Raw genomic sequence first — 12997 nt, 5'->3', positions numbered from 1 at the left:
AGGTTTACCAAAAGTAACATGCCAAAGTTCCAACTGCTAAAAACAAATATTTCTAGGGCTACTCTGGCCCAAATTTTTCTTATACATTCTAATGTTTTGCTGCACTGGAAAGTGAAAATCTGTCAGTTTCAACATCCACTCACTACCTTAAGAATCTATACAGCCAAAGGAAAACTTACCTCTGCAAAATGTGTTGATGTACTGCCGCCACCACCTAAAAAACTGAGGAGAAAAAGCAATGAGTAGAGATTCTATTCCAAGGAGCAAGCTTCCCTCCCAGAAGCTAAATATAGAATGGTACAATGAGAACAAATCCCAGTAAGGAAAAATAACTCATCCCACATGACACTGAAAAGGCATGTGGATTAATCTATAAAAAATATAACAAACTACAAAATCAAAGGTAAACCAAGTGAAAAATTGGTGATAGGGGCTATCACAGAGAAGAAGGACCCACAGCCAGCAATGCAAGTCAAATTTGACCTAGCAGAAAAACATTTATTCTAAGAGGCTAAGAAATAAAACAAGATACGCAAAATAATATTTCACTAACAAACCATTCAACCACCAGATGAACACAACATTTGAGACTACGGAGAATGATTAAATGTAGTAATGTAAGAGGTCTTATAAGAGCATATTATAAAAGAGCTCAATAAATATTTTTTCTTCTTCTGATAGTTTATCTTATTCTTTGATTACCCTACCTACTCTTCAGGGCCCATCCTCCATTAAGTCTTTTCTAAGCTCAACAACCAAATAAAACTTCTCCACACCCCTCTGCACTCTGACTTTGATTCTAAATTTGACCTATATTATAAATATCTAGAATTTGTCTCATCCATTTCTACTCCTCTACGTCCTTTAGTAAATATAAATTCAGAAGGTAAAGACTGTATTTTATTAATACCACAAATATATGTAGAGCATTTATTACATACCAGCCATTATACAGAGCACTCACCACTTCTGAAAACCCTGCAATGCCATATCTCGTACCAATAACCGGAAAATAAAAATTGTTGAATTAATAACGTGTGTAAACGTATTCCCTAAGGCAAGGAAGAAATATCAGATCCCACTGTCCCCATGAAATCTGCCAAGAGAGGAAACTGGCTAACACATTTTGGCAGAAAGGGGACAGAAAAAAGAAAATCAGAAGAACTGCTGGATGTCACTTTTACCTCAAGAGATGCTCACAAGTGCACAAATGTATACACACTCACACACAAACATGCACGCACTCACCCCAATGATAAAGTCCAAACTACTACAAATAGCTTTCATTTTCAGAATAGCAATATCAGTCCAGGCATTGCATTTAGCTCACTGGGGAAACAAACACACCCTGGTTAGTCTGAAACCAAAAGTGAAAAAGCAAAGCCAATGCCATTCTCTGTATCATCATTCTCAGGCCTTATTCTCTAATTAGAAACCATTTAACAATTGTATTTGTTTCAGAAGTTAAAAATTCTTGGAGTTCTCTTGCAGAGTAGTGGGTTAAGGATCTGGCATTGTCACTGCAGTGGCATGAGTCGTTGCTATGACGGGGGTTCAGTCCCTGGCCTGAGAACTACCACATGCCACACTACAGCTAAAAAAAAAAAAAAAAAAAAAAAAGTTAAAAATTGTTTTGCTTTGCGGGAGTCCCTGTCGTGGCGCAGTGGTTAACAAATCCGACTAGGAACCATGGGGTTGCAGGTTCGATCCCTGGCCTTGCTCAGTGGGTTAACAATCCAGCGTTGCTGTGAGCTGTGGTATAGGTCGCAGACACGGCTCGGATCCCAAGTTGCTGTGGCTCTGGCACAGGCTGGTGGCTACAGCTCTGATTAGACCCCTAGCCTGGGAACCTCCATATGCCGTGGGAGCGGCCCAAGAAATGGCAAAAAAATTAAAAAGACAAAAAAAAAAAAGTTGTTTTGCAAAAAACACTTCAAATGTAGAACAAGCCCAAAGGTACCAGTACATCTGTGCTAAATAAATAAATAATGGGGGGGGGGGAACTACCACTGTGTATCCATTTTATTGCTCAAACCTAGATAGGCCTCCAGGGCTCTTTCCTGCCTTTACTATATATATAGTTTCAGGGACTCAAATATCCTTTGTAATTAAAGCTATCCACTCTATCTTTTGGGGCTCTTCACCCCTGAAACTCACTCATTCCCTTTCCTTAATATTCCTTTGTATTTTAAGACTGATAGGGCTAGAGTTCCCTGGTGGCCTAGGTGTTAAGAATTCAGCATCGTCACTGCTGTGGCTCAGTTCGATCCCTAGCCTGAGAACTTCTGCATGCTCTGGATGAGGCAAAAAAAAAAAAAAAAGAAAGAAAGAAAGAGCGCAAGTAATAGGGTTAATCACAGAAAAGGGATAATAAAAACAATCACGTTGTTGTTCTGAGAAATGTTGCAAAGTTGAAGAAAACTTAAAAGATGCCCCTCTAGATGAATGTCTATAGCAAATGGAAACCATTATCCAATATTTACATGTAAGGACTTCCTCTCATTAATTTCTGTCATCCACTACTTACCACTGTAATTGCTAAGTATTCAAATCAGCAAATGTTTATGAACTTTATAGAAAGGAATATCATGTTACCTCTAAGACACTAATCTAAGAAAAAGATTTCTTTGACTATTAAAAATACTGATCTTTCGGGGAGTTCCTGTCATGTCTCAGCAGTAACAATACTGACTAGTATCCATGAGAATGTGGGTTAGATCCCTGGCCTCCCTCAGTGGGTTAAGGATCTGGCGTTGCCCTGAGCTGTGGTGTAGGTCTCAGCCAAGGCTTGGATCCTGCATTGCTGTGGCTGCAGCGTAGGCCGTTAATTCAACCCCAAGCCTGGAAACTTCCATATGCCACGGGTACATATGGAAGACAAAAAAAAATTTTTTTTTTTTTTTTGGTCTTTTGTCCTTTTAGGGTCACACCCGCAGCATATGGAGGTTTCCAGGATAGGGGTCTAATCAGAGCTGTTCCTGCTGGCCTACGCCAGAGCCACAGCAATGCCAGATCCAAGCCATGTCTGCAACCTACACCTCGGCTCACAGCAACACCAGATCCTTAACCCACTGAGCGAGGCCAGGGATCGAACCTGCAACCTCATGGTTTCTAGTCAGATTTGTTTCCGCTGCACCATGACAAGAACTCCCCCCAAAAAGATTTTTTAATAAAATAAAATACTGATTTTTTTCAAAAGACATAATCTTTGCATTTGAGTACCTGCTATCAATGGTACCTGTAGAGGACAATCTTTAACTTACAAATAAATAAAAGAATTAAGTCAAGTGAGAACAAGATCTACAGAATCCACAGTTTCCTGCTAGGAAAGATTCAACCCACAGTTAATCACTAACATCATTTATAACCACACTATGTATACAGAGCTAAAGAAACCAGGATTACTATTTTAAAACTTAGGAAAAAATCATCCCCCAAGAGCCAATATGCTCTTTATTTAATATATGCAAAGCATAACTGCTTGAAATAAGTATTTGATGCAATTATAAAAGCACAAATAAAAAGCTATCCAAAGCTAGCATGCCATCCACACAAAACTGCTAATTTTGCTATCATGCCAATCTTACAGGTTTAGATTTGGTATTGTGTTAATTAAAACCAAGGTTATTGGATCAGCATTTAAGTGTTCATACCAATGTAGATCCCATGCCATATGCTGATCCAGAAGCTCCAGTTCATTTATACATATAATCACTGATCATTAATAGTTAAATTAATTTTACATACTGTAAAATGTGTAGTTTTTCTTGATGTGGAAGGGACCTTGAACTTTATACTCTGCCAACAGCAACAGTAAAGGAATTATTTACTGCTATTAAAATCCCCAAAGTCGTTCCAAGATTAAAAGAAGCTTCAGATTATAGATTCTTTTTATCTAATCAGTACTTCTTCAATTGTCCAACCAATGTTTAACCAGATAGCCACGAAAGAACACAGGCGTTATTACATTTACCCAAAAAAGGCTATCCCATCAACACTATTCTACTTTTCATTAAGCTTTCAGTTTTATTCATATTAACCAAGAAGTAATATATAATATTATCCCTTTTAGAAATATTTCCCCTTTTTATAGATTTTTATACCATCGGTAAGAGCAACAAGAGCCAATTTCAAGCATTACAACACGTTAATATTACAGTGGTAAAATGGCATAAGGGAGTTCCCGTTGTGGCTCAGCAGTAAGGAACCCAACCAGTATTCACGAGGTTGTGGGTTCCATCCCTGGCCTCGCTCAATGGGTTAAGGATCCAGCATTGCCATGAGCTGCGGTGTAGGTTGCAGATGTGGCTCAGATCCCTCGTTGCTGTGGCTGTGGTGTAGCCCAGCAACTGTAGCTCTGATTCGACCCCTAGGAACTTCCATGTGCTTCAAGTGAGGCCATAGAAAGAAAAAAAAAAAAAGGCATAAGCTTGACAATAATCCTAATTAATAGCAAGAGACCCAAGCCTTCCTCAAGATAATAACTCAGTTTCCCTGGCTAGCATAGCTTGTTTATCTTTTCCAAATTTCCCCATTTTTCTTCCCCTTTGCTCTGCCACTTTTCTTCTCTCTCTTTCTTAACAGAGTAAAAACTACAAAACAAATTCTTTCTATTCACTCAGTCGACACTGAGAGAAAATAATTTTGATAACAGAATGACTGATTTATTCATGAAATTGTAGAATACCTGGAATCATCTGTCACTTCTTCAATAAATCCTGATTCACATCTGGGACAAATATATTCCTATAAAAGAAAGGAAGAAATATAAAAGTCTTTCACTAGAAAGCTAAGTATATCATTTCAGAATAAAATCCAATACACAGCTAATGCTCTGAAATGTTATATGTACCTCCTGATTCTCAAATAAAGAATTCCAAAAAAAAAGGGGGGGGGGGAGGAGTTGCCGTTGTGGCACGGCAGAAATGAATCCAACTAGTATCCATAAATATGCAAGTTCAATCCCCGACCTCACTCAGTGGGTTAGGGATCCGGTGTTGCCATGAGCTGTGGTAAAGGTCGTAGACATGCTTGGATCACAAGCTGTGGCTTTGACTGTAGGCTGGTAGCTGTAGCTCCAATTGGACCCCTACCCTGGGAACTTCCATATGCTGCAGATGTGGCCCTAAAAAGACAAAAAAAAAAAAAAAAAGAAGAAGAATTCCATGAGACATCTGCAGATGGTTCCCACTGAAAGCTGAAAGGAAGAATGTCAAAGACTTTTTTTTACTTTGATTAAAAAAAAAACTGGAATCAATTCATTATCTAATTTTCTCTTCAAATCTAATGAAAAGGCTCAACTAGATATATCAGAGCAGTAAGAGTATTGATGGGTACAGAAACTGCCTTTTTTTTTTTTTCCAGGTATGGCATATGGAAGTTGCTAGGCTAGGGGTCGAATTGGAACTGCAGCTACCAGCCTATTCCACAGCCACAGCAACTTAGGATCCAAACTGCAACTGCAACCAGCTTTTTACTTTTACTATGTACATACACAAGACATAAACGATCACAGAATAATCAATTTGTAGACTAGGAATTTACAGTGAAGTTTCACAATATTTCTAATCTAACTTTTGATTATCAATAATTTCAAATAAAGCTTAGTATTCTCAAGTACTCTATAAAAATGTTAATTCAAATCAGAACAATTCCATTGGATCAGTTTCAATTTCTTCCAGTACCATGAATAGTTCTTTTAAATAAATAATATCAAGCTTTGGGGCTATTAAGAAAGAATATACTCTAGAGATTGCCTTATAATAGTTTTTAAAGGTATATTTTAATTACCTATTAAAGTAGATCTGGGAAAGACATTTTCAACTATTTTCTTGTTCTATATTTTCTAAACCCAAATTTGTCTTATCAGGAGAAAATGTAAGCTACGCAAAGATAGTCCTAAAAGAGATATAAAGAAAAAAAAACACCAGTCCCTTCTGTCAAGGAGATTAGTTTGGTGACAAGACAGTTAATGCAAAGAGTAAAAGTTAATTAAAGAATTGTTTTAATCAATGCACACTGGGGATACAAATACTCATCAATATTTGCCTGAAAGAATCAGGGAAAGCTTTGTCTGAAACACAGACTCAAAATATTAGTCCGATTGCATGATAAAAAAGGAAATCATGGGTTAAAGATCCTAACAATAGAATACAGCATGCAAGGAGGTTGGAGGGGAATGGCATGATGCATGCAGACAGGCAGGCTGGAACCAGACTTCGGAAAACATCAGATAACCAAACTTTACCCTGCGCATTAAAAGCTCTCAAATTTTTCTCCATCACACATATGAAGGATGAGAAATACTCATAATGTGCACACAGTGAACTACTTCAGAAATGAAGTAATCTGGAGACCACATTAATCCCTGAGCCCCTCTATCCTTCATCCCTCCATCCTCCCATTCCTTTCTTTCCCACTAAGAGTTTATCTGAAAGCAAAGGAGATTGACTTTAGGAAGCTAATCTTTATCCTAATGTCTAAAGTTAAAAAGAAAAAAAAATTAATTACAAAATGTTGTCACCATTACAGAGCTTTCTCTTTCTTTTCTCTTCTTTTTTTTTTTTTGGCTTTTTGCCTTTTCTAGGGCCGCTCTCGTGGCATATGGAGGTTCCCAGGCTAGGGGTCAAATCGGAGCCATAGCCACCGGCCTGCACCAAAGCCACAGCAATGCAGGATCTGAGCCGTGTCTGCGACATACACCACAGCTCACAGCAACGCTGGATCCTTAACCTGCAGAGCGAGGACAAGGATCGAACCCAAAACCTTATGGTTCCTAGTCGGATTCGTTAACCACTGTGCCACAATGGGAACTCTTTTCTCTTGTTCTCTCACTCATTCCCACTGCTTTAAACAGCCCCTACATGAAAAAAATAAAAACAAAAATAAATAAATATCCCCTATATGGAACAGCTCCCAAATGTGTTACCTCCAACCCAGGCCACTCTTCTAAATTTCAGATTCACTTAGCCTCATACGTATTCTCTCTCATGCTCCTTTTCTGTCTTACACACACACACACCATTCAAGAGGTAGCATATCAGTTTGTTCATACTGGAAACCTAGGAGTCATTCCTGACACCTCCCTCTCTGCTACCTTCCACATCAAATCCTGGCACTCCTACCTCAAATACATTCTCACATCTACCCCTTGCCCACCGCGCCATACTATCTTAACCCAAGCCAGCACTGGCTCTAGACACTGAATAACTTCCCTCTTATTCAGTGTTGTCCTGCTTCTCTTCTAGCCTTTTCTTATCTGTTCTGCATACTGAAGTCAGAATGATCTTTTTAAAAAGATAAAACGGACATCATTTCCCATTTAAAACTTTTTAAGAGTTCCCGTCATGGCTCAGTGGAAACAAATCCGACTACCATCCATGAGGATGCAGGTCTCTCCCTGGCCTCACTTAGTGCGTTAAGGATCCAGCATTACTGTAAGCTGCAGTGTAGGTCACAGACGTGGCTTGGATCTAGCATTGCTGTGTCTGTGATGCAGGCCAGCAGCCACAGCTCCAATTCGACCTCTAGCCTGGAAACTTCCAAATGTGCAGCCCTAAAAAGACAAAAGAAAAAAAAAAACTTAACTATTTCTAATAACACTTAGAATAAAATCAAGCTCTTAAACATGACTTACAAGGCCCTGATTCAGCTGGTCTCTGTGCAATGTGCCAATCTCATTTCAGGCTACAAGCTCCCTCCCTTCAGTGAATTTCAGTCACAAAGGCCTTCTTTCAATTCTCCTAACTCATCAAACTCATCTCTGTCTCCACACTTTCACACATACTGCTTCTACAACTGAAACACTATTCCTCTAACTTTTTGCATGGCAAGGAACTTCTAGTCCTTTAAGTCTCCCTTTTAATGTCATATCAGAAAGCCCCTTTTTCATCTTCTAATCTAAAGTAGCTTCCTCTTGGTATGTCCTCCTACAGCACCCTGTTCATTCCTTTATAGCACTTATCACAATTTGTAATTATGTGTTTAATGCTTTTTTTTAAATGTCTGTCATGATTCAGTAAGCTTTAAGTTCATAATGGCAAGGTCCACATTAGTTTTGTTCACCACTACATCCCTAAGACAGACAGGTGTGTAGTAAATATTTACTCAATAAATGAACATGAAATTCCTTGCCATACACCTTACAGCTAGAAGTTAAGGTACCAGAATCTAATACAATCAGAGAATAGTTGGAGTGGAAGAAAGGAATTAAAAGAGCTGGAAGCTTAAGAAGTTGTGGCCTGTTCATGGGATAGTGAAGCCTCTATCAGAGGTATAACTCTTCTGGGTGATCACAAAGTCCAAGATAGTTGTGGGAGTAGGTGGTTAAAGTGGAGTAGAGATGAAGGTCTTTAAAGGGTCGTCCATACTGACACTGAGCTTTCGATGATTTAGAGTTGTGGTAGAGAGAAATTCATTTCAAAAGGCAGATACCATAATTGGGAAGACAAAAAAAAAGAGCTGAAGCAAGATTTAGAACAGAGAAATGTGCAAGTCCTCTCCTCACAACCACAGGCATGGTTCTTAGGAACAAGACTGTCAGCCACCATAGCTCCTGCACAGAATAAGACACCTCAGAGGTATACACCAAATTATAGAAGTACTATGGGCTTCTTCCTGTCACTACGTGCTCTTTCCATTTACTAGCACAATCAAATCTTTCTAAATAATTCTATTTTGATTATAGGGAAGAGAACCAAAATGCTCTGCAAATGGATTATTCCATAAAATAGTGGAATTGGTCATCATAGAACAAACCTGTCAGCTATGAACTATCCCTCCTAAAATCAACATTGCAGGAAATAGAGAAGTTTTTAGAATCCACAAGCTCATCATTTCCTATAATTATCAAAATAAAAAAGGCACACTTGTCTCTCACATACTTCAGTAGTATGATCTCAGAACAAAAGTCTGGCCTGAGAAAATCATTCTCTTGGAAGCCTAAAAGCCCAAAATAACATTCTAAAGATATTGTAACTCCAGTTTCTAGATTTTTTTTTAAAGGTCTGATAGCATTCCACCATTCTTCTTCTGGAATCACACTAGTCACTACTTTCCCCCTAATTTCCCCACTCCTTCACACTCAAGACTCAAAAATTAAAGCAAATGCTTCAAACTAATCTGGAAACACGATGCTGAGTAAGGGTAGAGGTGAATGAAGTAATACTGACCACCTGATGATAATTACTGAAGCTGTTATACATGGGTTTCTTATACTATCCTCTCTACTCTTGATACGTTTGAAATTTTCCATGAAAAAGACTTTTAAGTTACAACAGTCTGAGAAACATAGGTCGAGAAAATGCTATGTACTGAACTGTGACCCAAAGTAAGAGTAAAACAGAAATAATCTATTATGTTAGAGAATTGAAGAGAAAGAGTGCTTCGATTTATCAAACACCTATGATGTGCCTGACATTGTGTTATTCCTCTCAACCACTCTGCGAGGTAAACACTTACTTCTATTTCACAGATACAAACATGAAGTAAATTGTAAGAAAGAAGTAAGTTGTCTGTAGCAGATATGACGTTCCAAAGATGGCCCCAACAACATCTCCCAACCTACATGCTCTTCTACAATGTGACCCTTCACCGTCTTTGAATCTGGCAGAGGCAGGGTATTTCTTTACCTATAGAAATACTGGGTGGGCCATTTCTAACAGCTTCGGCTTCCTGAGTCTTTAAGCCCTAAGCAGACACAAAAGTCTGGGCTATTCTACTGGACAGAGAGAGATCACGTAGAGGAGCACTGGGACAGACAAGGATTTGCTCTTCTAAGAGGGAAAAATTATCTTGAAAGTCTATCCCCGGAGAGCCTTCAGATGGCTGCATATCCAGGTTCTATCTGACCACAAATGCGTGAAAGACCCCAAGTGAGAACTGACCAGCTGAACACTGTAAATCCACGAGAACATGAAAAATATTGTTTTAAGCCACTAAATTTTGAGGTGATTTTTTTTTTAAGGCAGTAACAGAAAACCAGAAAATTTCCCAAGGGATGGAAAAGAGCTTTGAATCTTGGTCTTTCTTGAATCCAACACTGCAGCACTGCGGGTCAAGATCTGACACTGTCTCTGTGGCACTGCAGGTTCGACCTTCAGCCTGGTGCAGTGGGTTAAAAACCTGGAGTTGCCACAGCTATGATATGGGTTACAGCTACAGCTCGGATTTGATCCCTGGCCCAGGAACTTCCATATGCCACAGGTGAGGCAAAAACAAACAAACAAACAAAAAGCCTCTATTTTCATTATACTACATTGATTGAAAATAACTATTCTTTTAGAGAAAGAAACAGAAACTATATTGCTGAGGATTGAAAGAAAAAGTTTATGGCAAGGCTAAATGAGGCCTTGGGAAACTCAGCCCCCTCCTTCCCTTATAAGGGTGCATTACCCTGATGAACACACAACCCAGGGTCTGAAACCTTCAATCTTACAAGCTCAGAAATCTAATTTAGCTCCTAGAGAAGATCTGTCTCAGAGGAAGAGTCACATAAAACCAAATTCAGTTCCCTGGTGGCCTAGCAGTTAAGAATTCTACATGGGAGTTCCCATCATGGCTCAGTGGTTAACAAATCTGACTAGGAATCATGAGGTTGTGGGTTCAATCCCTGGCCTCGCTCAGCGGGTTAAGGATCCGTCGTTGCCATGAGCTGTGGTGTAGGTCACAGACGAGGCTTGGATCCCGAATTGCTGTGGCTCTGGCGCAGGCCGGCAGCTACAGCTCGGATTAGACCCCTAGCCTGGGAACCTCCATAGGCCGAGGGAGCGGCCTTAGAAAAGGCAAAAAGACAGAAAAAAAAAAAAAAAAGAATTCTACATCATCACTGCTGTGGCTCAGGTTTGATCCTTGGCCTAGGAACCTCTGCATACTGTGGGTGCAGCCAAAAAAAATTTAAAAATTTTAAAAATTCAGAGGCCATATATATAAAACCCAGAATGCCAATTTAATTCCAATGAAAAAGTTACCAGTTATTTACTTTTATCACTTATTTACTTTTACTATTCAGCATAGTTTTCCTCAGTAAATAATCTATCTGAAAAGTATTACGGCATAAAAGAAAGAGTTACAGAATGAGAGTCCTGAATCCTAACCTCAGGTCTCTACTTATTAGTTATAAGGTCTTAGGAAAGTCACATTACCTTTCTGAAACTTAAATTTCCTCATCTGTAAAATGCAGATGCTTGCTTCAGTGCTGTCATCACTGTAAAGATTAAGATGTTTGCAAAATACCTAATTCAGTGACTGGCACATTAGATAGTAGACATTTAATAAATATAGCAGAGTTCCCGTTGTGGCACAGTGGAAATGAACCCAACTAAGAACCATGAGGTTGTGGGTTCAATCCCTGGCCTCACTCAGTGGGTTAAGGATCCAGCGTTGCTGTGAGCTGTGGCGTAGGTCACAGACGTGGCTTGGATCTGGCATTGCTGTGGCTCTGGCGTAGGCTCTGACTCCACCCCTAGCCTGAGAACCTCCATATGCCATGGATGCGGCCCCAAAAAGACAATAAATAAATAAATAAAGAGATTATGGTTATTTCAAATTATAATCTTATAATCACCTGCTGAACAAGCAGAGAATCAGAGCAGTAATGCAACCAGATATACAGCTTGTGTCATCATGCTAGGATAGCCTAATATATCCATTTCTAGTATGACATAAACCAGATCCTCAAAATCAATGACTTGGGACTCCTCTTCCTCTGAGCAGAAAGAAGACAGCATATGTTTGCCTCTGAGTTTCTTTTCTATTCTTTCACTGCTGATCCACAATTCCCACACTAACTTCTAATAGACACATCCTTTCTCCTGACAGAATATAATACAATTACTTGGCTATATTTTCATACTCATAATCACAATTTAGTCATGCCCTATACTGAGACTACAACCAGATTAATTTTAAGTATCTATCTCTTAGGTCACTTCTAATGTTTCCTAATTTTTTTGAAGGAAATGAAAACTTGAAGTAAGGCAACTTCAATTCAGAGGAATATCCATGAATCAAAGAGAATCTGTAAAAGGGTCAAACACAGTCTCTCCCACTACACTCCTCCCACACCTAGGCTTTGGCCTTAGTATCATCTGGATATATTCAGATAACAGAATTTCAAATTTTAATAACCACGGGTTTGGGGAGAAGAGGAAGGCAAAACCAAGGATACTGGAGAATTAAGAGCCCATTATTTATGTCTGGCACTGTGGATCTTCACAGCAACCCTTCCCCCCCACCCTCCAAAAAATACTGCCAATATATGTAGTCCCCACAGACACTAAGTCTTACACAAAAATTTCATTAGGTCATTCCCATAATCCTATCTGTAAAAGAAAAGTATAATAGGCCTAAGTTACCTAGAATCACTGGAAACAAGAACCTATCTATTTCCACCAAACAAAGCTGCTTTCCCCTAGAATCTGAAAGTTTACTGCGTACAAATCAGTGAAGACACTCAGTAGCAGGTACGCTTGACTGAACAACTTCCACAGCCTGTTTCATCTAAAAATACTCACAAGCAAAAATATTCTTCACCATTAATAGTCTGAATCAGGGACAACTCCCTAAGTACAGCTTCGCCATGATGCTTACCCATTTAGATGAACAGCACAGGAGAACACAAAGCACTTGGAATACAAGAGAGAAAGGGAAAGGGTGGTTTTAATGCCTTATTTTCTCTTTCTTCTTATATTTCAAGGAATTGATTATCATAAAATGTGAGGTCTTGGTAGAAAAATGACCTACAAAGCCAGGACTTATTTATACTAAGTCCCACACTGTGAAATTTACATACTCTTGAACTTCATGCAAATTTGTATCTAACATTATTAGAATATGAAACATAATAAAAGACTTACTATTTATTTCCTGATTCCACAGCTTTGCTTTTCTACATATTTATGATCGTTTTAATTTTTATGTAAAAGAGAAGCCTATTTTCTGTGTCATTTGCCAGAGTCAAAATCTAAGATCAAAATATTAAATCAGTCATGTCATTGTT

The 12997-nt window shown here is 38.8% G+C and overlaps 1 protein-coding gene across 2 annotated transcripts in view; it reads right to left on the bottom strand.

Annotated features, from left to right (window-relative positions):
• Positions 1-12997, bottom strand: part of RNF115 (ring finger protein 115) — a 78096-nt gene that overhangs the window by 53019 nt on the left and 12080 nt on the right. The window contains exons 2-3 of one of the 2 annotated variants that reach the window (XM_047784830.1): positions 4688-4746; positions 180-222 (exon numbers count right to left, since the gene is read on the bottom strand). In XM_047784830.1, the coding sequence (XP_047640786.1) occupies positions 180-222; positions 4688-4746 (102 nt within the window). Of the gene's footprint in view, positions 1-179; positions 223-964; positions 1463-4687; positions 4747-12997 lie in introns of those variants that run through there. The other variant, XM_047784831.1, reaches the window with a different exon arrangement.

The sequence above is a fragment of the Phacochoerus africanus genome, chromosome 6, assembly GCF_016906955.1.
Source record: "Phacochoerus africanus isolate WHEZ1 chromosome 6, ROS_Pafr_v1, whole genome shotgun sequence".
NCBI lineage: Eukaryota > Metazoa > Chordata > Mammalia > Artiodactyla > Suidae > Phacochoerus > Phacochoerus africanus.
Note: the sequence above shows the minus strand (reverse complement) of the source record. Positions and strands in the feature narration are given on the sequence as shown.